Raw genomic sequence first — 27,240 nt, 5'->3', positions numbered from 1 at the left:
TGAGGGTGGGGGGAGGAGGGGGGTTGCCAAGTGGTGGTGGTGGTGATGGCAGAGTCAGATCCTTAGTCCTGGTAATGATGCTGGAGACCTTGTGGCCCCCAGGGATGCAGAAGAATAATGGGATGGGCTATTTTTATGGGGGAGCAAAGCAATGGGTTACCCGCTGCTGGGATGCTGGTGCCTGGGTATGGTGCAGAGCAGCAGGGGCTAGCAGGGGGCTAGTGGGGGGCAAAGGATGGTGAACACTCAACCTGCCAGACTGCCAGCTCTCAGCACTGCCCATCAGTTCTGTACGTCAGCCTGATGCACCGCTTCCGGCCTCCATGCCCCCGCGCCAGCCGCTGCCCTTGCCACAGTGAGAGAGAGAGAGTTGGGTGGGTGGATGAGTGGGGTTGGAGGGGGGTAGAAACATCTGCCACTCTGAGGATAACAGAGGACTCATAGATACAAGGTGAGGGGGGCTATCGCAGTGAAGTGATGCATCTGGATACTCTGATGAATACACATTAGTGGCCATACATAAACGGTGACGACTGGGCTCGGTTAATAGTGGCAGTCCTTTCTTATTACCTTATTGTAAGCTTTTAAAGTAGGGCTATAGTTTAATAACTATATATATTTATACACAGTTATGTACAGTACTGTGCAAAAGTCTCAGGGCACCACCAGCTTTGTTGTTTTCTGTGGTCCTTGGCATTTGGATTGCAGTGATGTATCTGAAAGTTGGTCTTGTCAATGAGTTTAACTCATACAACATGTATAGGTAATAGACCCTTCTCACAGCAGATCTTTGTTGATATGTAGTAGTTGGTTTTACCAATAGCATCAATGAGGGTTCACTCCATGTTTAAGAGAGCCAGGGTTGTGCTATGTGTAAGGGTACGTCACACTAAATACTTAACACAAAAGTGTTTTATTTTAAATCTGTTCTGAGAAATAATTACTTAAATGACAAATCTAATGGTGGCATAGGACTTTTGCACAATAATGTTTGGGCCGTCAGAGAACATAATGTAGCAGCCCTTGCATAAGGAAGCTATGGACGTTACCTTGTTTTTACTGCAACTTTATTCTCTCTCTCAACACAGTTTACTGTAGACCGTAGCCAACTCCAAAACAATAACAACCTGCTCTTCGGTTCACTCGCTCCCTCATATCGCCGTTCTCTCCCCATCCCAGTCATCCCATACACATACACACCCACTTCCTGACGCTCTGCCAATCACGGTAACCGAAACAGACACCGTCACAGGTCACTGAACATACTGACAGGCATGGCATGATCACAGAAACCGGCAAACCATTTTCGAGATACAATCACAACATCAGGCACAATTAACACTTCTGCCAGACCCAACAACGAGCAAACAAACAGTTCAAACTCAGGGGTGAAGCCCCCAATAAATGCAACAGTCCATAAAATCCAGACAAAAAATGGTCCTGCTACATCAACAAAGGTCCAGATGATCCAACTGACGATCCAATACTTAGTCTAAAACACGTTATTACATCGATAAATACCAACTTACAGTGGCTGAAATTCCAACGTCTCTCTAACTTTAATTATGCTTGTCTTGTTTCAAAATGGTGCTGAACACCGAACCTTCGATTGACCCCACATGTGACCTATGAGAAGCTTCCCTGCTCTGCCCACAGCCTACAATAGCCAATGAGAGTGTGTTGAAGGGCGGGCCTTCCCCCATGTGTCTAAAGAACAAACCAAACTCAAGCGAATCTTTCCCACGACTAAGGTTCGACTTTTGTTCAACAAGATTTTGTTGTTTTCTTTCCATGAAGATTTTTATAATTACAACTAAATGGCATCTTCAAATCAGGAGCAAAGCATAATTAATTATATGACATATTATGGCAGTAAGTATCAACATCGACTGATGCAAATCAGTGTAAAGAAAGTAAATTTCCTTTTTATTTATTTGTACTCTTTGACCCACGCCTGGTGTAAACAAGCAGGCTTTGTTAACACTGTGCTTATGTGCAACAGTGAGTGTTGCAGGAAACCTTGGGCTGCCAATATTGTTCTGTTTCAGTTATACACAGTCTAAGCATTGTTATTTATCGTACTCCCACATAGCACTCAAGAGCTAAAGAAGCAAAAGAAAAGAAAAACAAAAAAAAAAATACAAAACAACGAAATACAACTCTGGAACAGTAAGAGCAGTCTTAATTCCCATTGCATTTTCACTCTAATTATTATTTCATTATCCCAGTGAGGACTCTTATGCTTGTAAAAGTAAACTTAAAAATCCTGGACTGTGTCTTTATTTTTTATGCATGACAGTAACAGCTCTAGACTCACAGCTGCTCACAGATGAGTTTCACAACAACACTCCGTCTGTCTCTGTCTGTGTTGTTAAAAGTAGCTTTGTTTCTCGTATTTTCTCATGTTTATTAGTATTCATGTGACCGTAGTGACAGTACATAGATGTAAGTATTTTACATTAGTTCATAACGTGTGTGTGGTGTGACCACAGTTTTCTGAGCAACACTTAAAACTTTCGCTGTGCCCGTGTATAGTGGAACTCAAACTGAAGTTGTGTTTTCTCATATTTATTGTGGGGTCAAGACAACAGAATATGACTATATTGTACTGTATGTACACACTAACTATACCATTGTATAGTAGGGTTTGGACAAAATATTGATATAAGGTATACTCGGTATCAGTATCGGTCTGATCACAGGGTCGGATATCGGGCAGAGAAAAATATAAAATCTGATACAAAAAAAGCATATACAAATCAGTAGCAGCATTTAAGCTGAGTCATGTTGTGGACTGCTTATTTCTTCTTTATTTCTTTAGTTTGTGTTTGTAGTTTTTGGTTCTGCTCATAACTTTTAACTAAAGGTGGATTGACAATACTTGGTGTGCAGTAAATTCAAACAGGCTTTGCTGATAATACACTTGTCACAACGATACAATACGCTACACCTGACCAAATATAATGATATAACCATTCTTCTATATCTGTATCTGGATAATCTCAATATATATTGATACAACATCAAGTTTGAATTCTTTGTAAAATACAGTTCTTCTTATAGAAATCAGTGACCTTTTTTTTTTTTGCACATTTTCCCTTAAGTTTCCAGTATTTTTGCTCGTCGTGTTATTTCCTTTCACACATTTTTGCTGCAACTCTGTCATACAACCCAACTGTTAAAATGCCAAGGGTCACAAGTCAAACATATGCAGCATGGATATACAATTTATTACCCCACATTTGCCTGATAATTTTTCTCTTTTGACAAGCTTAGGTAAATCATATAGCATATTTTATAATATATGAGAATTCTGCTGGCTTGATGAGTAAAGTCTGTTGCTATTGGCTGTTACCCCTGAGGTGTTTGAGATCCCATAAGACCAATAAGGCTCGTCTGTGTTCCAACATGACTGGAACCACTGCAGGAACAGGTAGAGGTCCAGGTATTTATAGAAACCATATGCAAATAGATCAGTGCCACGTTGGATTGTTAGTGCCGAAAGGTGACAGTTAAATACATGTACATAGAGGGAGAAATATGTAGGCTTCTCCCACTCTTTTGAGACAAGTCTAATCAGTTAGGACGGCTTCCTCTGCTCATTTCATTTGAATACATTCTGCTTGGACTCGGGCTAAGGAAGTGTCTCTCCCCTCCCATGTATATTATCCCTTCCCGCTGAAGGCTCATTATTTTACAGCAGGGTGTGTGAGAGGTGGCCCCAGTCTCTGAACTCTCTGTCGAGGCTGTATTAATCAAACTTCACACAGCGGGGAGAGAGTCCGCCCACTGACACGGCACCGTTCACTCCACACTTGAGGACAAAAGGGAAAAACGCAACCTGAGCTAGTGCTGTGAAACATCTCAAGCTTTTGAAGATAACCGCTTAATTATTTTCTCAATATTAGCACTGCACCTTTTTTTTTTTTGTTTTTTTTACGACTGCTGCTTTTTGAGCTATTTTCTCTCAGATCATTTGACCAATTATTAATTGATTGCTATATTCTGTTTTTGATATTTGATTGATTGGTCTGGGTGTTTTGTTTAGTAATTAAAAAAACAATCTCATTTATATGAGCAAAGAAATCAGAAATTATCAATCGATTATGAAAGTAATCGTTAGTTGCAGTCCTACTTCCCATTCTTTTAAATGCAGTATCTGAATTATGAGTTGTTTTTATATTTGTCAAATTCTGTGATAATTGGTATTTGTATTGAAATGATGTGACTTAAAATTCCCCTTTTTATATATAGCAAGTTGTCAATGAGTTTAACTTGTACAACAGACTTTTTCGCAGTACTGTATAATCTTAGTTATTCCCTACTACACTGACCTGGGTTCAGTGCAGCTTGACCCTTATGCTGTATGTCATCCCCTCTCTCGCTCTCCCTATACTACCGGTGCTGGCTCGGTCTACTGTGTCTTTTGAAAAGCAGAAGTGCTGACAAATATTTATTCTTCTTCTTTATAAACTACTTTACAGCCAAGAATATCAATTCCAGGCATCGTGTCTTCTTTCAACTCAGTCTGTCCTGTTCTTTTTCTTCACAGTGGATAACAAGATCTTTGCATGGGGAAATGGCACCAGTGGGCAGTAAGTAAATCCAAGACTTCATTTGCTATTTATGAGAAAATCTCACTTGAACAATATCTTTAAAAAATCTTCTGAAAATGCCCTTTTGCTGATATACCACAACTCAGGAACTTAATATGACCTGCATTTCATAAGGTGAAATTATACCCAGGCTCCATCCACATTGGACCCATGAAAACAGAAGTTTGAAAACAGCATTCACTCTTTTAACACATATTTTCTGTCTCAAATATTATAACTTTCTAATTAATGCCATCATCACATTAAAGAAAACAAATGTATTACTAAATAAGAATAAGCATTTATGAGCTAGTTTTAATTTTACTAACATGCCAAACTATGATTACCTATTGCCATTCTTAATTTGTTACACCTGTTGCCACTTTGTTGTTGTTTTGATACAGAGCTTTAATGGTGTTATAGTTAATTTGTATCTGAAGTGTTAAATTAAAGTTGGTTGTGTAATGAAAGTTTAGCTGTCTGAGGTTGGATTTGTTCTGCCCTAATTGTCATTTTCTTGTAGTAATATAATGTAGCAGTGAAAGAAGTCCGAGAGAGATGCAAACAAACAGACATAGTTGTTTTGCTCCTGGTGAGCTTACTTGTTAAAACTTGTTCAGTCTGCCCGTAATGACATCTTAAAACCGGAGGGCTACAGTGATTCAGTGGCCCTCAGGTACTTGAGCAGCAGCAGCAGCAGCACCGCAGACCTTAAATGCATAAAAGAAACAAAGGCATCACTTCTCGCACTCTCACCGTCTCCCATTGTCCCTTCCTCTTCCACTTCTCTCACTGCTCTCCCATTTCTGTGTCTCGCTCTCTCTCTCCTCTCATGATGCTTTGACCCCTCTAAGCAGGTCGAGGCTCTAGTGGGGAGCTTATAGTTGGAGGAGCCTATAGTTGGAGCTCCACAACACCCACTTTCAGAGCAAAGGGTGAGCTCAGTTACACAACTGGCACTCTGATATCTGAAAACTCCTCAGCTCTCCTGTGTGTCTCACTGGAGGCGAGAGAGAGGAGGAGAGTACATGGGAGATGTGTAAATTTAAACTGGCAAACTTTCTGATGGAAATAGCAGTGACCCCAGAGTGGTCTTGTCTTGAGTTGAAGCATTGTTGTAATCAATACAGGCTCCTGTGGGGATAGCGGGCGAGGACCTTTCGTTCCCCGTTTGTGGAAATAATGGAGAAGACCGTTTGTTATTTTTCCCAGACATGCAGCCAACTAGCAGATATGGCTGGGGCATTGCAGGTTATGACGCTGGCTCAGGGAAACAAATACAAAGAAGAGCATTTTATCAAGAAGCAAACAGTGGAGCTCTGTTTGAAGCTGCTGGGAGCACACAGGTCACAGGGTGCTGGGGCTGCGTTTGACCAGCTCATCTTGAAACGGGGTCTTGGATGTTCTTTGTTCACTCACACTGGGGACACAGAGACAGAAGCACAACTCTCAGCTACGTGTAGGCTTATGTAAAGTCATTTGTATAGCTACAAATTGAGTTGAGGTTGAGTTATTATTTCTTCCCCTGGAACAAGAACTGACCTCACTGAAATATGCCTCGTGGACATGCTGTATATATGTGACTCTGTATGGTGAAAACAAGCTAGAAAGACAATAGTTCAGTGTTGCTGTCGCATGCAAGTTAGAATTACTCACTGTTATAAAAACATTTTCAGTGCAGTAAACTGTGTTATTCATGCACTGTTGGGCGACTGTCTTTGTCCCAGTACAAAATTCATTTATCGAGTAAAGTGTGTCTACTTCCGCTTCATATGAGTAGGCATTTTCTATTTTAGCATCATGCGGCTAGTTGTTAGCATGTGAAGGACCACTCCATGTCTTCCTATCATCCAAAAGTGAAAAAAAGCAAGTTCTTTAAGCTGACAGAGCATAAAGTTGGATTCCATGTCAGTCCAAAATGTACTATTGTACTATTAGGTGTCTTATTCTTCCATAATGTTAGCTAGGGGTGGAAACTGTGGTGTATGCGCAGAGAGCCCAGACCATTTTGAGTCTGACTCTGGTCCGACTGAACGTATGCAGTCCAACAGAACATACAGTATTAACTTGACTCTCAAATTGCATTATTTGGGTGTGTTAGTCCATTTTTGCAATTTGATTTAATACAATTTCACCTACATATGTCATCTGTGTCTACATTTTGGAGCTGCAACTAGCAATAATTCATAATCGATTAATCAATTGTGGATTTGTATGGTAATTATTAAAAAAACCTCTAAAACCGAATAATTGATTGTCAAAACAGTTCACGATTAATTTAGTAATCAATTAATAAGCAATTATTCGAACAATCATTGCAGCCCTAATGCATTTTAATAGTGTAGCTCATGCCATGTAAAAAAAACTGTTGTGTATTACATTTAAAAGGTTTTGGGATAACAACAAAAAACAAAAAAAAACTAATATAAAATACTATAATATAATATTTTATATTACAAAATACATTAAATATTGAATCACCTAAATGTCATGCACAGAAGAATCTTTAAAATTGTATTTCCTGTCTACTTGTAGGCTTGGAGATGGACGGAGAGAAGTAAAAGACCATCCCGTCGAGGTTAAATTGCCACAGGAAGTAAAAGTTAAAGGAAGCGATATGGATGTGGACAACATAGTTGGGGTGGCCTGTGGAAGCAGACACTCCTTCATATGGACGCAAACTGGGCAGGCCTACAGTTTCGGGAACAACTTTTACGCCCAGCTTGGCTATGACTTCCAGAGGGCCGACTTCAAAGAACACCAGGTATGGAGATGATAGTGTATTTTACGTAAATGACAAAATAAGGACATAATTGAAGGGATAGTTCAGTCCGCCTCCAGTCTGACTAAGCGTTTACATGCAGAAGTAATCAGACTTTTAATCGAATTATCTTGGTATGTTTGTACACCTAAGATTAGTTCAATTTTACTCGGATTAACATATTTACATGACACACAGAAAAGCAAACTATTGTCTTAGTCTGACTAAAATCAGACTGTTTACATGCATGTCAATGCACTGACTACTCTCACAATAATACACTTTCATATTACTCAAACATCGGATTTCATAATGCCTTATTTAAAACATCTACATAAATTCTGTTGAATAAAACCATTCGTTTTTAATTCGACTTTAAGAAGGAAGGAGAGAGGGTCTGATGGAGGCAGGCATGAGTTACCTTAAGGGTCTGGATAGCTCAATAGTGGTATTCTCTCTCTTTCCTTACATGGTTTACACCATACAGTAGCATGCTGTTAAACCATACAAATCCTATATTAAGTGCTGTGGAATTGCAATTGGCTCTCCAGTGAAGTGTTCCACTTGCATTCAAGCTTAAATTTGCCTACTCATATGATTTGATTCAGTCCCTCAGACGCTCTTTTGCTTACTGCGGCCCATCACTCCATCTTCCTTCTCATGCAAAATAAGCCCATTTACTGCAACGTGACAGTGTCTAGGTGAATGATTGCCACTCAGCACTTGATATATGGATATGTAGCTCTGTGCACATGTGCAGTGGATATATTACATCTCACGACAGATTTTTCCAGTCTTGTGCAGTTACATTAGTGCATTGTTATACAGTAGGACATTCAGTTTCTTACTCCCACGTATTGTAATGGATGGATTCAAAAAGAGGGTCGGGAATATTATCAGTTTTTATCTGTTATTTCTGTGCTCAAGTCCATATGGAGACGGTTACCTCGAAGATCAATTTCCTCTCAATCTTTAGGTGACACCTTAAAACTGTAGTGCGTCGCTTTTAACTGTCAAATCAGTTCACACAATGCTGATTAAGCATTACGCTCTCTCTCTCTCTCTGTATTTCTCAGTTATAGGGGTATTAAGGTTTTGTGTTGCCTGCTGATATTTTCTCATTCCACACAGGAAGCAATTTATTTTATATCAGGAAAGAATTAGGCCCCTGTGCTGCTGTATGCACACACTTGCACCCTCAGTCAGGTCTGATAGTTTTGCTTGACAGAGCCTGTTTTCAGATGAAGGACAAAGCATACAAATCATATATCTTTGTTTACTGTATGTTCACAAAGACCGAAGAGAGATGGAATAATAGCATCAGCACAAGCCGAAATCACCAAAAGTGTTCAGATGTGTTTTATTTTCTCCAGATTACTGCTTTCTTGTCACATAATATTTACGTAGACATAAATGCCCAGAACAGAGCTTCACAGTTCACATGGTACTGGTACTCTCATGCTTAGTGGGGAGGGAGGGGGGTGCACAGAGTACCTGGCCACCTGGCAGCAGTAGTAGGGAGGCCCAGGGGCCAAAGCTCTCACCTCTTCTGCCTGATAAAGGCCGTCAAGATCCGCATGACTGCACCCAGCCCTCATCTTTTTATTCTCAAAAGCAACTGATACTGACGGGGGGGAAATGCAGCAGCAGTGGCAGAGAATAGGACCTGTTGGTATGTGTATCTCATCATCAACCCCTTCTCTCATTTTATCCATACTAGTAGCATCTGTTTGCCCCAGGTGGAGGCCCAAACTTTGCCCTCCAACCACCCACCTTCAACTTCTTTCATCCCTACTGCCTCCCTGTGTGCGTTGCTGTTTTTTTTTTTTTCCATTAGGTCCAGACTAGCTGCCCCACCTCTAGTTATCCCCCAGACAGCGTGTACTATATGATACTGGCTTTTGTTGTAAAGAATCTATAGGTTGGAACTGCCAGCTTCACCCCCAAGGCTTCGTTTCTCCTTACCAATCTGAGATTGAGTGGTAGCAGACAGCGGAGAGCTGAGAAACACTATATTCCGTTCTTTATTGGCCCACTGGTCAGGTGTTGAGATTCTGCTCACACCTGTGAGCCCTTTGTTTAGGCCCGTTATGGCATCTCACCTGCAACAGACAAGGTTTGACAGAGCTCCTTTTAAATTGTTTGATTGGCATTATTTTAACGTCACACCATTGGGTTCTGTGTCTGGATGGAAATGAAAGTTAATCTTATTGTCATTTTTTGCCCTGTATCTCTGTGCTTTTGATGGATGTGTTTGTTCTTTACACAGGACAGTCCCTCTCAAGTTCTCCATGTGCTCTCCTACGCAAACATTTTGATAAGAATTAGCAGTCATCATGATTGTTTTTGCGGTAGCTTCGGTAGTATCATCATGCCCCGTATCATATACCATAGGTCTGTTTGTTTTGCTGTGTTATGAGATTTTTCCTGGCTGTATACAAAGTGTAGCTCAGTCTCAAAGTAGGTTAACACCTCCTCGCTGAAAACGTACCACCCGTTGTCTGCATTTCATCAGTTCTAGGCAGAAAAGTGACTGTGGGAGCATGAAAATAAACTCGGTTCCTAAGTGTGACACGTGTGCAGCTTGAGTTTGGCATGGCATCTGTGTTCAGCCTGGCTGAGCACAACTTGTTTGAATGTCATATTTATCCCCGTGTTTTGTCAGAAAATTAACTTCCTGTGAGTTTGCGGCAGAGCCGAGCATATGGCCGCGGCTCTCTGGAGATCACAGCCTAGCGGAGCAGGAGCTCGCCGCTGCCGCTGCCCTGCTCTGGCGGCAGATGCTCCAGGCTTCTCCGCGATTAAGTGGAGATCATCACTGTTTTCTTTGAGCACCGCTGTGCCTTGTACTCTGAAGTGTTCCGTTAATCACTGCCTGCCTCCCTGCTTTTTCTACACACGCTGCCAATGCACTCATTGAGTTTGTCTCTCTCTCACCACTTGCTTGCCCAACCAGCTCAAAACCTTGCATGACTGAGGTTTAGCAGTAGGGTTGTCACTTTTCCAAAAGTCAAGTTACGCAGCAAGTTATTCCTTTTGACGTGACAGACTTATTTACTATTTAGCACTATTTCGGACTTGATTAGTTTGATATGTGTAGGTGAAGTAATGTAAATTTGCAACAGTACAACTGTAATGTTAAGGGCCAATTCACACAGAATAAAAAATCTCAGCAAAACTACTACAAGTGGACGGGGTAAATTGATATAGCTGTGCGTATGACGTTGCTTCCTGATATCACAAGTGCAGACACACATCAATATAGAGCAGACAAAAGCTACAATTCCTAAAACACACAACTGGACCAGGGAGGAAATGCTGTGTTTAATTTCAGTGTGGGAAAAAACATTGGTTTCAGTTTGAGACTGTGGTGCATAACCACTCTATTTTGGAAAAAGATTTATTGACCTAAAGCAATCAGAAGTCCCGTGCATCTGAAACGTGTTGAGAATGGTGTTCGTCGTATGCCGAACACACTCAAGGTTTGCCATATACTTGGCTGACCACCTCGTGGGAAATGAAATGCTTCTCCATGCTTGAAAATCCACAGAAAACTACTTCTACTACATGACAGAATACTTACACACATATTTACTGCTGGACTATTTGCACTGGCTTAGTATTACCTGTGGTAATTTTTCCTGACCTTTTTACCCAAAGTAGAAGTCGCCGTAATCTTAACTGACATCGTCCGATAATGATTACTGACATGGCACATTCGGACAGGACTAAAATCACTGAGAAACTCTGGTATTAATTACTTAAACCCACCTCCATGTAAAACTAATCCCGTCCGAATAGGGCTTTACTCCATATTTTCCCCAAATACTGCTTTAGAGTCATGTGACGTTGGTTACTCATGACACTGCCATTCTGTGAGGTCTCTTCTGCCACTTCACTGACTAAGTCACCTACTGTGTAGAAAGAGGAATACTTACGCATGTGTCGCTTTTCAGATGCTCTGGTTTTGTGATGTCTGAACATAAACTGTAAAAAGTACATCCAACGCCAAGCTGCCCTCACACTGCCCTCTGCTGGACACTTTAGTATTTGCTTTAGACAGTCTGACATGCTTCTAGGCTTTATATTTTGAAATCCCCTCTTTAGGTCGAACAGATATTTGAATTGCAGATAAAAAAGTGACATCCATGTTTGGCAGTCAGCTATGCTGCAGGAACAGTGTGCTTGTTTGCTTGAGGGATCATGAAATCTATGCATTTTTTAATTGCAGTTACAGTATATTTGTATGAATGAATTCCATCTTTAGCCCTCTGATGCTGTTCCTTCATTTAAAGGCTTTGGGTTTTCTGTAGTTTGCATATGCTGCCATAGCTTGTATTTGAGTTTCTCCCTAAGTGATACGACGCTGCCTTGCTTTCAGTACAGGCTTCTGAGGGGAGTGAAGCCTTCTCTGTTGTTGTCTCTTTATGAGTGACTCCTCCTTTTTTGTTCATGTTTTACAGTTGTCAAACATGACTCCATAATCCTCTGCGTGTATATAGAAGCAGTATATGTTGAGTATATTCTGTCAAAATTCAGGTATAATGTAAATCCCACCCCAGCCCCAGTATCACACAATCACACATATCACGCAGTAATGTGCTGTGTGTATCTCCTACATAAGCAACCATCCATTGTCATTGTTAAACATTGTGACACGCTTTAACCCTGATTGATCTTGATCTCCAACACAAATAATAATGTGATTACAGGCTTTTCTCTGCTTCTCTCTTCACAGGAGTGGAGAATAACATTAGATATCGCCTTTCATGTTAATCGCCTTGGTTGGAAGTATACCTCAGTGCTCCAATGGGCCTCAGTAATGCCTCCTTTCTTCTAAAAAAGAAACATCCAAAATAACCTATTTGCAGTACACCCACACACACACACATTTGCGAGGCTCTGTAACACCGTTATTCTGCACCCATCAAAGCCTGGCGTGCTTGTCCTGCCGCAGCGATCATTTCCCCACAAAAGCGGGATGGCATTACAGTGCTTTTGAAAGCATTTGCATGGCAAAGCAATAATTTGCACCTTGTAAATAAAGGAGCCTGATCCTGTTCATCGCAGGTTGGATTTCCTGGGTAAATCTGTGGGAAACGGATCCACTCACCATCTCACGTCGATATACATACCCCATTTTCTTGTCAAGTTTACTTTGCTGTCAGAGAGACACACATGCAAATACATGTGCTTCTCCCTGCTGCATTGGTTACTGGGTAGATGGGACAGATTAGTGCAATTTGCGTTTTTTTCTCCAGTATTTAACTACCCATATCGAAGGTTGACCCGACTCATTGACCAGTACCATTGGAGTAATTGCTGTTCTCAATCGACTGTGAAGAAATTAGTTTGGATCCTTGGGAATTGTGATTGTTTGTGATTTTAGTAATTTTGCGAATATGCTCCTAATCCGGGCTGAGTTGACAGACATCTGGTTCATTCCACAGTTTAAGGTCATTAAACAAGAGAAATATTATTATTTGTCTATAGTTTAGATCGTATGAGAATGCCATGTATTTGTAATGTCTAGACCTGCATATTGTTGTTTGACACAATAAACCGTTATCTGATCTGCTCGGAATCAAATGTATTCACAACTGTACAAATTGCTGCTGTGCTCTTGGCAAAGTACAGCAAATTTTTAAATGAGGAAATTCCTTGTCAGGAGCAGCCAAGGGAGAAGGTGTCAGTTTGATACCACGAGTACACTAACGGCTGTGCAAGAGCATAAGCGTTTGCTGCGCTTCGGTGACGGTGCGTTTGATTTTGAACACTGACCACCGGTGATGCCAGCCCTGTAGTCCTCATCTGAGCTGCCCCTCGAGACGCAAACATAGACGGCCCCCACCCCCCCTCTTCTCACTCGGGCTGACGCTACTGAGAGAAGGTGAAAGCAAGTGCGCGGCTGGCAAAGTCGCTGTAGAGAGCATACACTTCTATCACTTGTCTATTGTTCCACTGCAGTTACAAGTTATGCAGTACGTAGGAGCCAAGTGTGGGTGTACAGAGACCTCAACTACTATACCTATCTCCCCTAGGGGCCCCTCAAAGGACGCTTGTTCTTGTTCCTCCACTCAGGCCCTGGGCTCTCCTGAAAAAAGGAGAGGAAAGTGAGAAAAGGGGAAGAGAGGGAACGGAGAGATTTAGTCTTTGCTGTGTTGGAAGGCTAACCTGCACCTCTGGAGATGTGTGTCTTTTCAAAGATACCAAGACAAAGCCATCTGTCTGACATTAGGGCCACAGTGTTGAAATAGTTCAATACTTTTGCTGCACTCTGGAACTCACAATGGTTTGTTTTCATTGTTTGTCATTCTTTTCTCCTTTTCTTTTTTTTTTAGTGCATGCAATGAAAAGTTTGAACTTGACGTATGAATTATTTTTTCAGCGTGAAAGAGAATATGGTGTTTGTGACCTTGTTTGAGTTTAAATCATATGCGCCACTGTTTCCTAATATGCCCCCAGTGTATGCAACGCTGGAAGCACATTTATTACACATCAATAATTCTGTACATTTCCTTCTGGAAACTAATTCTCATAATAGGATTTTGTCAATGTGATTTGAATAATGATCTCAAAACATCCCATTTTAGGCTACTTAACTAAATAGAATATTACTGATTGCGACACTTATCCATGGTTGGGGTTTTGGTAACCTTCTTTTCAGTTTCTTGCCAACAGCCAATTTTCTCTCAATTAAAGCATGATATTAGCACTCAGTAGGGCCTAAACAGAAATAACCGTACACAGCTGAATATCATGCCTTGATTATGAACTTAAGAGAGGATGTACAGATGGATCCATCCTCTACACACCTATTAGGAGAGCTGATGTTTTTACGTGTATGAGAAAATGGGAGAGGAGGAAATCGCTGTCTCCACGTGCATCCAGTGTGTCTGTGCGTGTCACACTGGATGCAGGAAAAGCTGGAAGTAATCAGGTTTATCCAGTTAAAACCTCCGGAATGGGAGGGGCATGGTGAAGAGAAAGACAACAGTCACAGGTATATGAGGAAGAAAAAAAAGTGTATCATTACATTCAGAGGCAGTCGGCACTGATGCCAGTTGGCCAAAGTTAGCAGGAAGCTGTCCTAGTAAATGGCAGCAGCTGCTCGCAGTTCGAGAGAGCATGTCCCAGTCAGAGGAGAAAAGCGATGGCATCTACATTAATACTACCTTAATGGCCCATCTGGTGCTCCGTAGGGTCCCTGGCTCCGCCACCGACTCATAGGCGTTTGACAGGCAGTCTCCAGCGCACCAGACGCGCATGGCATGCCAAATGGTGGGGAGACGCCTCTGTGGCGCACAGATCTGTCAAACTCTGTCTGACGCTGTAGTCACACAGGCAAGTGAAGTTAAGGCAAGTTTTCACACGTGATTGGTTCTTGACATGGATGGGGGGGGGGAGGAAGAGGAGGAGGAGGACAGGAAGAGAATGACTGGCTTGCCTATCTCTCTCCCTCTCTCTCTCCTCTGCACCCTCCTCAAATGAAAACAAAACATGCAAACACTCACTGTAGGACACACACACATAATCACACACACCCTCATGCATACACACACACACATAAACCATAGCAAATGCCAAGTTGCCGTGACCAGATTAAACCTCAATGAGAAAGCCAGGTTAAGATTAGCCAGTGGTGGATTCACTCGGCTCTGATGGCAAATGGAGATAACAAATATTATTTTCGCTGCGAGTCACAGCCTCTCTCTGTAAACAAATACTGGAACAAATTGCGTCATTGGGAGAAGTGGTGGAAGGTCTTATCAAAACACCACAGGGGTTTCTGGCTGTAATTGGCATAATTCGTTGACAAAGCAGACTGCAGTCCATGATGTGGCACAGTGATGCACTTTATGGTAACAGACTGATAATGGCTTTAGTTGTCTAGATTGCCCTTTTTAAAATGTCTAAAGATATTGCGTCATTACTTAATATACAAACATAACACACGGTATGTTTCTCAACCTTAGAATCGGTTTTGTTTCATGTGCTGTTTTTCCATTATTTCATGTCGTATGTTTACTTTTTAAAGGCCCAGTGTGTAAGAGTTGGTGACATTTAATGGTGAGACTGCAGATTTGAACAAACTCCTCCGTTCACCCCCTCACTTCCTCAAGTGCTTCAACTATAAAGGATGTCGTTCTTCATTTGACTTTAAAATGTGAAATGCAGGCTCTGGCTGATTTTTGGTGTTCATGCTGCTTTAGGAACATGACGGTCTCAGAAAAGTCAGGCTCTTGCCTTTAGTACATGTAAAAAAAAAAGAGCTATTCTAAAGGTATAGTATGATACAATATCACAAATGACAAAACCAATTACTTACATTAGCCAAAACATTCTCAACACTCTTTAAATCCATAGAGCTCTATATTTCTCTTCAATGCAGTGGACCAATTCATATTGGCCGCTTTATATTTGATAATTTGATTAATTGATGACTAAATTAAACTATTTTTGGTTATCGGTTTGAGTGTTTTTAGATTTTTCAGCTTCTTAAATGTGAATGTGTTTTTTATTTCTTTGCTCCGTCTTTGCTTCTTTGATCAAACGAGTGCTCGATTAATTGAGAAAATAATCGACAGACCAATCAATTATGAAAATAATCCCTACTTTTTAATAACGTCAACTCATCTCTGCTACAGTTTACAGGGAGGAAGAAAATATCCAGTACTACCACTTAGCTAGTGTGTTGTCTTTTGTTTTTCCATTCCATTGTATGTTATTTGTCATTAATGGATCACAACTACTCATTATCAGTTGTTTGCCACCCCCCCACTTTACAGGGAGAGCCTCGTGGCAGCAGGACAGTAATTCCCATGATCCTACACTACTTCGCCATGTCATCAAACTAAGTCTTGGGTAAATGTTTTGATTCAGAGACCTCTAAAGGCTAAAATTACATAGTGTGTGTTTAAATAAAACAAGTATACACATATATAAACATACTTACGGGAGCCATTTTCTGTTTCTTCCATTCAACCCTCGTACATTTCAAATACAGGACCTTTTTAGAAGTCACTAAGTGATTTGAAATAAGTTTGGATTAATATTAACTTCCATCATTAAAGGATTAGGGACATCCCTGAGCCAGCTTTACCAACCGTATGAGCTGATGATGAACCTTCAATCAATTGATTACTAAATTAATCGTCAATTATTTTGACAATCGATCTTTTCTGATTTGTTAGCTTCTTAAATGTGAATATTTTCTGGTTTCTTTGCTCCATGTAACAAAGAAATCATTAAAACTGAATCATTTTGGTTTGTGGACAAAACGAGACATTCGAGAACATCATCATTTGCGGGTTTGACAAACACTGATCGGCATTTTACGGACTAAACGACTACTCGATTAATTGATAAAATAATCGAGAGATTATTAGATTATGTAAAGCATCATTAGGTGCATCTTTCTGAGCAGTTCAGTGTGCAGCACCCGTTGGCACATACCACAGTCTTAGAAGTCCACATCACGCTTTCTGCACGAGTAAACTCCACACAGAAGTGCAGCATACTCTATTTTGTACTTTAAAACGTTTGCTCGTGTTTCGTTCTCTCACACTTTTTTCTTAAGGACATTTTGAGAGATAGTAGCAGTTAAAAAAAAAAAAGAAAAAGGGAATGGAAGGTTCTTTAGAAAATGCATTTCAAATGGCTTATCCAGTAGGTAGCCCCAGAGGACACCTCAGGGATAAACCTTTGCAAGGAAGGAAGATAGAGGGGAAAAAAGTGAAATTGGAAAGAAGACACAGCCGTGACTAAAACAGTAGGAAAATATAGAGAAAAAGGTATCCTCTTAACCTGCCGACGCCTCTTCAGAGGAATCACAGAGCTCCATATCAGTATTCACTCTCTGAATGTTCTGCTGTGTTCAGTGTTTATAGTAAAAACACTTAGATCTGCTGATGTCTTTTGCTCCAGACAGTCTCATTTTTTTTAAAACAGCCTGTGCAGGTGATTTCTAAGTTAGACACTGTCCCACTTTAGTTTTGTTGTTTCTGTTTCTGTTGTTGTCATTAATTTAACCAATTTTACCCAAATTTGGTGGAATGATGATGATTATTTTTAGGTAATTGATGTCAGGGAGAGGTTAGCTGGCAGCAGCTGCGGAGATATTTGTATGCAGGTCGATGAAAAACGAAGGAATCGGTGAAAATGCGTTTTTTTTGGAGGTTGGTGGTTGAGAGAAAAAGAGCAGAAGGAACTCGTCACCTTTCACTCTCATTCCCAGATGTGTTGTAGGCGAAACATAGACTTTGAAAAGCTTGTAGCAAAATAGGCAAAACATAAACACTCACGCACAGTCCCTTCTCCACTTTCCCTCTTTATCATATACTTTTTTTTGCTCCCTCTTTCGCACTCTGTCCACATCCTCCCCTCCTTCTCCCTGCACTGCTGCCATTCCTTAGTGGCAAGCTCAGCTGGGGGTGTTGTGTGGTACTGTGTGTGAACCTTCACGTCTCCTTCTGCAGGCTGTTTTAGTTTTACATGTTCAAAATAAAGAATTCATTCATTCGTCATGTTGTGCGACTTCCTTTGTGATATAACTTTTTTTTTTTAAAAGTCCAGCTTCAGTTCAACATTTCCTGTGTGGAATAGACTTAAAACAAGTCAGATAGTCTTTAACTATCTGGCCAAAAACATAACCGTGACATAAAAAGGCTTTAAATCGGTCAGTATCAATAGCTATCGTGATAAAATGTCAGATAGTTTGTTAGAAAACCAGTGGAAACTGTGGTTTTAAATTTATTAACGGACAGAAAGCAACAAACTCTTGCTCAACTGATGTGTCCAACAAACCTGAGGCACAGTGTGTGTGTGTGAGTGTATATATATATATATATATATATATATACATATATATATATATATATATATATATATATATATATATATATATATATATATATATATATAGCCCTACATTAAGACATTATGTGGGGCTGGACATTTTTTGAAAGCCATGAAACGCAGAATAAAGGCAAATAAACTGCAGCCTTTGCAATTTGCTAATTGCATTGTTGAAAACTGCCATTTTGATTTTTAAACCTGATTAATTATTCAGCCCCACACTAGACTTAACATTGAAACACACACGTAAAATATTTTCTCATTTACATACTATACATGATTAGGTCTAATTATATTTAGTATAGTGTATATATATATATATATATAGTATATTTCACAAATACATCTCTTGTTCTTAGTTTAATGTTTATTTTCATGGAAGTAAAGTTTTAATATGATAACAAAAATAACCCTCTATATTGACCGCCTCTTTTGCTTTTTTGCAATCTACTGTGAAGCCACTAGAGGGAGCTTATATTGTGCTGTGGTCCCTCACAGTGCAGTCAGAAGGCTTTTCAAATCTTCCCCATTCAAATGTTCCTCATTCTGCCCCTAAAAGGAAAAAGAAAGAAAAGCTCATGTGTCCTGCAGTTTGTTCTGGACAGATCTGAGATCAGGAGAGTGCTTTACCTTCAGACAAGCACAATAATTGCCTGCGGCGTTGTTTGTGGGCGAGCACAGACCTCCTCTCGTCGGAGTGTATGTGGGTGTGCGTGTGCCGAGGTGATAATTCTCCAGTTGCTCAGAAGCTTGAGCGGGTATTATAATGACAATAACAGAGAGCATGCCCGGGCGTGCTTTCAATCTGCTCCCCGAGCGTAATGAGTGTGGGCAGAAGTCTGGTCATCCCGACGTGATCAAAAAAAAAAAGAGAGAAGAAATCTGCAAATGATTTATCACATCCTGTGGAGATTCATCAGTTACACATGTCAAAATGATGCTGAGCCGAAAATTAAACGGCATCTTTCGTCACCATTTTTTTCCCCCTTCCCCTTCTTCCCCTAATATAGATGGAAAGTAGCAGCATGAAAGTGGTTTAGTCAGGACGGTAACAACAATAAGAAGTTTTATCTGGTTTAATTTAGAGCATGTTGTTTTGTTTTGTTTTAAATTGATCTGTTTCCATTTCATGCAGATAATTTATTTTCAATAATATAATTGTAGTAAATAGAATTTAAAATGTCAAACTTAATTTTCAAAAAGTCTGCATATGATATTTATTAACATTTGCATGTTGCATCTTTAATTTAGGCCTGCATTTAATGATTATTTAAAATTTTCGATTAATCTGTCCATTATTTTCTTATTTAATCGAGTATTTGTTTGGAAAATGTTTAATGTTTAACATTTTTGATTAAATGTTGAGTAAATGTTGATCAGTGTTTCGCAAACCTGGAAAAGTCTTTTTTGGTCCACAAACCAAAATAAATTATTTGTCAAAGAGAACTAAGAAACCCAGAAAATAATACATTTAAAGGTTAAAAATTCTTCAAAAACACTCCTAACACACCAATTATGAAAATTGAGTAATTGTTTCAGCCTTACTTTAGCTAAAGCATTTCTTCACAAACTACTGTATTTTTTTTCTTCAGTGATTTACACACACAGTAAAAGATACACATGCATATTTTATCCCTCCAGGATGTGCACCTGTGTGCACTCTTACATTTTATTCACCTGCAGAAAAGACATGCATATTGCCAATTAATCATATATTTTTTTCTTCTTCTGCCTGCATGTGTCCCTTCCTAATAGGGGAATGTTGACATGGCAGCCTGTGAACCCGAGCCCCAGAGTTGTCCCGCCGTAACTTTACTCAATCTTCCCTCTCGTGTTACTAAAACAAGGTCGGGCCGATGGGATTCACTGTCCTGTGTTCCTCTGCTCTCGTCTCTCTCCTCTCTCTCTCCGCTCCTCCTGGCCTTTTGCTGTGACAGGGCTGCCGATGATACAGATCCGCTGTGACATTTTACATTGTGCTCCCTAATTGCAGCAGCTGATACTGGAATAGCTCATGATACAGCTGCATATTTCCTCTTTTGTCCTCTCTGTGTCCCCCCACCCTTTTTTTTTAAGAGGTGGCAAGCATGGAGTGATGTACTGCTTTAGACTAATTGCATTGTTCACTTGTTGTCTGATGCCGTGCTGCCATTAATTTAACCTAAACTTAATTTTTTTAAATTGTGTTACGTGTTCATTTACAATTTATTGATACATACAAACAGTCATTTTATGTAACACCAACCAAAAATAATAAGAAATGCACAACATATGGTGTGTGTGTGTCTATAGTACCGTGTCTTACTTATCTTTTATCTGTGTGATATGAGTGTTATTTGACCCACGTAACCTGCAAAAGAAAGCAAGTGCCACGCTATTCAACACTGCCCCTCATTTCATCCATCACTGAAAAGAATACAGGTACATTTCCATATCAACCTGCTTTTTTTTTACCTTACATGTGCAGCCTCTCAGCCTAACATACCAATAACAGGACATGGAGGGGAGTTTTGTGCTTAAAAATACAGATGTCAAATGAAAAAAAAAAAGAAAAAGATTTAACTGCAGGGCAGTTCCATAGCAAGATGAATTAAAGTCACAAAACTCAAAACTTTAAAACAGATTTTTTTAAGCTGTGTGCTTTTAAAAAAACAACCCTGAATTCCAGCCGTTAAACAAGTAGACAAACGGTATTATTGGGCCAGACTTGTGTCATGCGTCCCTCCCTGTGCTCTGGTGCCGTGTCCTCCAGCGTCTCTCGCACACAGCCTCCGACTCCTCAACAGAGCGCCAGAATAAACCTGTGTGACAGATGCAGCTCTAATTATACAGTTGTTTTAAGACTGTCAGGTTGCAGGGATAAGGGAGCCAGCCATTTGGGGAAAGTGAAGGAGGAGGGTGTAGAGAGTGGGAAGAAGGGAGGGGAGGCGGGGGGAAGGTTTGATGGACGGACATTGTAACACCAGCATCTGGTGATAGCTGCAGCTGCCGTATCGTTTTCCCACCGCCAGCTTGCCGGCTAAATAAATATTGCCACGATCTGTCTTGTACTAGCAAGTGTAAATTACTTTAACACGTCAATAACTAGTTTACAATGATGTTTTTTCCTGCCATTTCAGAACATATATTGATTTCACATTGCTGTTAAATGGCATGAGCATTGTTTCCCCCCTCACTCTGCACTTTGTTTTCTTCCCCCACACACACACAGACTCCCAGTGAACTTGACAGGAACAGGGGAAAACAGGGCTGAAACTGTATCGATCCCGCAGTTACTCCCCTTTTTCACTCTATAACCAAATAGATTTATTATTATTTATTATTTCAGCTTTGTGAGTGTTTACCTTTTGTGTGTTTTTATTTAGCATGTTGCAGTGTACTGTAGGACATGTTATGTTTACTACAGCAAGTGAAAGTACTTTTTTCTTCACCTGAGGCGTTGCGTATGCATTTAGTATAAAATGAAAACCTGTCTCTGGAAATAGATAGTGTATCCATTTCCCCCCCTTTGCTTTTTCAGAATAGAAGACGCTAACGTGGTGTCAATGTCACAGTATAATTGTCATTATATGCTGTTTTAGTATGCTCCTCAATAGTCGAGAGAAGTAATTAGTCAGGAGAAGTGGATCACTATAGAAACAATGCATTTGTGTGTGTGTCAGTGTGTGTGTGTGTGTGGGTGAGGATAGACAAACCGTAGAATGTACAGTATGTCAGAGGCTTTGTGGTTGTTTCTGTGTGCATGTGCACATGTGCACACTGTGAAGGGGGAGCAGGCACGTGTGTGCGTGCGTGTGTTAGTGTGCACCCACGGAGCATCGTCGTAGGCGTGCTTACACTTCTATAGTCTGTGTCTATTTTCATTCATATGGGTTGCTTCTCTAGAGGACAGATGTTGGGAAACCCACAAAATCAGAGCCGAAGCCGCACTATAATCACTGCGATTTTAATCAAGGTCTCACATTGTGACCCACTTATTTTCGCACAGTGCTGATTGCACGGCAGTGCAGTGACTAGCATTACAAAAACGGCAGCCTGTGATTAACCTTCACATCATATACATGTCCCCTAACCAGCATACGGCCAATCCTAATCCCAAAATTACACCCACTTTGGGCCGGAAAAACCTCTCCCTTTGTCAAATTTAAACATTTTTTCCCTTCCTCATCCTCTCATCTTAATATCGTGCTATGATGAAGTCTGCTCTCTGCTGATGACCGAATCGGGCAATGTCGGGAGCGTGTAATACTCACTGACATCTTTCTGTCAGACAGAATAATATTTTTGGTCAAGTGTGTACAGACACAAAATATGATACAAATGAAATACACACAATTCGTTCTCACATTTGTGTGAGTCTAGATACGCAAGCCGAACCCCCTTCTTTTTGTCCATTTTCACCAGTGTTATAATTTGTACATCAGTGATAATAAAGCCGACTGATTATTCATTCTCGTGCTCCAACACCATTTAATTGTGTAGCAGGAAGACTCCAACGTGAGGTCAGCAGGGCTCTCTCTCTCATTTACACACACACACACTGAGACACACACAGAGAAAGGGACACAGTCAAACACACAGAAATCTCTTTTCTTCTCTCCCTCCCAGATGCTCTCTCTATGCCTTCTCAAATGCCCCTTCCCTCCCTTCCCCGAATAAAAAAAAACAAAAAAAAACATGCCCAGACTGGAATTTGCCAAAATATCCTTTCTCCTATCAAACACACACTGTGCCTCATCTCGGTCCCTTCCCACTTACTCCTTCAACATCTTAATTAATACCCCTTAGGAGGCATATCGCCCCGCAGAGCCACAGAGACTCACAGACGTGGTGGATATTCCCCCTGTAAACGTTCACCACAGATGCTGCGGTTCTGTAATTTTGAACCACATCACTGAACTATCTCTTAACTAATCAACACTTACCAGGTTAAATTAATTGGTTCATGAGCAGTGGTCAGATATGATAAAGTTTGTCCAAGGCTTCGTCCGCTTTGACGGTTTGGGTACTTAAAAAAAAAAAATCTTCTCAAGGTTGAGTACAGTATGCAAACACTTAAAATGATGAATGTACTTTATAGAGACTGTATATATAAAGTTAGACGGCAGTAGATCTTGACGATGTCAATTGCCTTGTCCTAATGTGATCGTGTTAATGAAATGAAATCTAGATTTTTGATAGCTTGGTTTTAAGGGCTGAGCGATATACTGTATTATACAAGTCATGGATTTAAAACATAACGTCACTCTTGAGAATCTAAGGCTCCATTTTGAAGCCTCGAGATTTGTGGTTTGACCTCACCTCCGAATGGACAATACCAGCTGTCAATCAAACTGGTGTCCACTTATATTTATGATTCTTTCTCATCTATTTTCTTCTAAATGGAAACATAATAGACTAACCCTAACCCTTGCAATGGATACCATTAACTCCTCAGGAAAACGTTTAGTTATGTTATAAATCAATTGCGTAGTTCTTTTTGCCACCACCAGGGTCACCTCCTGGTGGTGGTGGTTGTTCAATATATTTTTACTTCTGGGTTGTCCTCAGCCTGAAAACCAGAAAATTACGTCCACTTGTTGTATTGTGCCATGCAATATCACAGGACCAATGTGTAGGATTTAGTGGCATCTATGGGTGAAGTTGTATATTGCAACCAACTGAAGTCCATGGAAAAGGACCCACTGTGTAAGATAAAGGACTCTTTGTATACTGTAGTAATTAAAACACAAACATAGTTAAATTTGAGTTAATAACAAAGTAATGAAAATATCATTTGAAATTATAATTTCCCTCTTAATTCTAAACACTGGACATTTTCTATATTCTGATGCTGAAGTAGAACAGTTTTTCTGATTTTCCTCCAAGCACCACTGGAGAAAGATGTACTGTACCACAGTTTGAGAAACATGGGCATAGAATGAAATGTAAAACTGTAAAATTTCATTTTTGTGGATTGGTGATTGCATTGTTTCAAGTTGATTTGGATTTGAAAATGACTCATTGTTTAGCCCCACTTGATATTTTAATAATATCTTCAGATTGCTATAAAGGCAGAGAGGGCATTTATGTCCCCTCTGTATGACAGCCATGTCATACCTGTGGCTCTACAACAGTGTACCTGGTCTCCCTCTGCTCCCCTCTCGCCTGTTCCTCCTGTTCAATAGCTAATGGACCGGTGTGGTTTCCAAGGGCCGCTGCAGAAATGTTCTCCTGCGGACATCTCGTAAGAAGTGCCCTCAGCTGGTGCCTCCATCTGCCATTAGGCCTCTCCACACTTTTTATCCCTAGACCTCCAAGACCTCAAACTGCCAAATGAGTTGAATTATGGCCAGTTATGTGGAGTGGACCTGTCGTCACAGGGGAGAGGCCTGAGTCAGTGCAACTAACCACACTCCTGACCATTAAAAGGCAGCCTGACACTGCCTCTTCATCTTCTCCCCCCCCTTGCTCTCAAAGGCCGGTGTTGCAAACCCTTGTTTCCCAGAGGAGAGAGACATAGCACAGCCGACAAAGCAGTGAGACAGGCAGGCAGGAAAACAACCAGAGCATCCCCACATCATTGAAATTAAACTCTCCTTTGTTTTTTAGGAATTTCATTTTACCCATGAATTTTTTTGCCCTATATCTTTGCCCTATAAATTCACCTATCTCTCATGTACGTCTTCCCTCCATGTTCTTCAATCACCCTTCTTGCCAGGTTTCTTTTTTTCTCCTCCCTCTGCCCTGCAGCTATGTGGGTGGGGTTTCCGGGTTATAACTCCACAAGGTTAATTGCGGCAGCTAATACAAGTGTGGCTACCAGGGCTTCGGCTATTGTATTAAAGAGGTCATTTAAGTAGAGCAGCGTTTCGCAGTCACACGGATGCTGACGAGGGTTAAACAATTAGTTGTTTTTAAATCAAAAACCGCAAACAGCACAAGTTCCAAATTGCAAAGGCTGCAATTTTAATCGTTCTATTTTTGAACGGCAGGGCTGCACCAATTAATCAATTGCTAACATGATTAGCTAATTAATTGCCGGCTCCTTTGCCAATTTAAGTTAAAAAAGCCAATATTGTTATTTCAGCTTCTTGTGAATATTCCACTTAACTTGCGCCTTGATGACAGTAAACCTGCATTTTATGGCCAAAACAGCTAATTAATTAATCAAAAGAATAACTAAATACATAAAAGTTCCCATCCTGGCATTTCATGGTGTTATGTGGTGATCTTGTTTTATAACTTGTTTTATTTTACTTTAAGCTTCAGTGCTACCATTTTCAAGTAATCGAGTAATCGTCAACTCCTTTTATAATCAATTTTTTATGTATACATATAATTTTTCAGCTTCTTAAATGTGACTATTTTCTGTTTTCTATGCTCCATATTACAAAGAAATACAAATATTTATTAGTTGCAGCCCTAGTTGCAATGTATATCAGACAATATATTTTACCTAAACCATTCAGCCCTAATCCTAACCAGGCCTGCCAAGAAACCACACTCACAGGACACACACACACACACACTGAATTTGATCTGTCACAATAACAGGAGCATCATGGCATGATGGATACAGCCCTCTCCCCCCTTCTCTCTCTCTCTCTCGCTGGTAATCTTGATGCAGTGTGTAATGTTTGCTGTAGCCAGCGGCTGAAATTGAATGAGTGATACAACCAGAGGTGCTGGGATTACTGTGGGCAGAATTGATGCTATCTGTCCAATGATGTGTTATTTTGTGGAAGTGAGGCAACAAACCGGAGAGAGGAATGGTCGCCGCGCTCTGTATGATTTTACAGTTTAAGTGGTAAAAGACAAATAGAATAACTGTGATGTGCTAGCAGGGGGGTTGTAAATGGTTGAATAATTTCCCTTGATTTCAACATTCATTTGTCTTCTCCATACAGTCTCTTGCGAGGGCTTCACGTTCCACTCTGAATGCTATTTATCCCTCTTGTCTTATTCACAGTTGCAGCATGGGCTAGCTGAGCGCCCGTCTTCAGAGGTGAGACAGGTTGTGTGCTCTGCTCCTCTAATAAGGTAGGCTCAGAAGAGGGTCAGAGGTAAACTAACGATGCCTCCTATAGATGCTTCTTCCTGGAAGCTTAAGCGAAGGGCTGAGCAGGGACTGGGCTTGGGAATAAAAAAGTGTGTGCCGCTTTGGGACTCGGGCAGGCAGCACCTGAGTCAGACGTTAACCAGTGAAAGGACTACATTCAGCTCTTTCTGCCAGTTTGGAGCAGACGCTGAGGGTCCTGGGCTATTGTTGTGGGGTCAGGTTCCATATTGCTAGAGCAGCTGACAGCCATACATCACCAATTCACCAACAGATGAGCACTGTAAAGCTGTAAAGTTCTGCTTTTGCAGGTTTTAGGTTGTTGCCCAGAACTTTTCAATCATATTTTCAATAGTGATTTTAGTGGATTTCCAGAAGGTGGGGAAGTTATGACTGCACTGTATGTTTTTACATTTACTTATATAGGAACTTTGGCAGGCAGCAATTTATCCTGGAGCATCAGTCGTTATTGAGTTACTTCTATATGTTTTTGAAGTTAAAGATTTGCAATTTACATCATAAATGGGTTTTTATTGTGAACAAGACATTGTTCCATGTCAATACAGACACTACGGGCTATTGTGAAATTCTGTGAAATATTGTCACAAATATTGCCCACCAACTTATAAACAAACAAATTGCCCTTGTTTTCACTTGACCAGCCCCCTGTTGACCAGACTAAATACTCTGCATTAGAGGGTCTTCTACAGTGACCTCTGTATTTGTCCAAAACTTTTACATTTTTTTTACCTTCAATCTCCAGGGTGTTAATTCTATCACTTAAGAAATACCCAAAGCCGTACCCACCACCTCAGGTGAGCGTGCAGAGCTTTCTGAAAGGGGGCCTCTATGTCTATGTCTTTCAAATTTTATTTCCATTATCTCACTACCTCACTCATGTTTCTGTGAACTGGGGTTAATTCCTTGACCTAAATTGTTCTGCCATCTGACTTTTACTAGCGTAGATCTTATCCTTCGTGATGTAAAAC

General features: G+C 40.5%; 1 protein-coding gene across 1 annotated transcript in view; it reads left to right on the top strand.

Moving 5' to 3' along the window:
• Positions 1 to 27,240, top strand: part of LOC131463410 (uncharacterized) — a 332,277-nt gene that overhangs the window by 45,877 nt on the left and 259,160 nt on the right. The window contains exons 4-5 of the mRNA XM_058635095.1: positions 4,553 to 4,595; positions 7,131 to 7,359. Coding sequence (XP_058491078.1) covers positions 4,553 to 4,595; positions 7,131 to 7,359 — 272 coding nt within the window. The remainder of the gene's footprint in view (positions 1 to 4,552; positions 4,596 to 7,130; positions 7,360 to 27,240) is intronic.

The sequence above is a fragment of the Solea solea genome, chromosome 8, assembly GCF_958295425.1.
Source record: "Solea solea chromosome 8, fSolSol10.1, whole genome shotgun sequence".
NCBI lineage: Eukaryota > Metazoa > Chordata > Actinopteri > Pleuronectiformes > Soleidae > Solea > Solea solea.
Note: the sequence above shows the minus strand (reverse complement) of the source record. Positions and strands in the feature narration are given on the sequence as shown.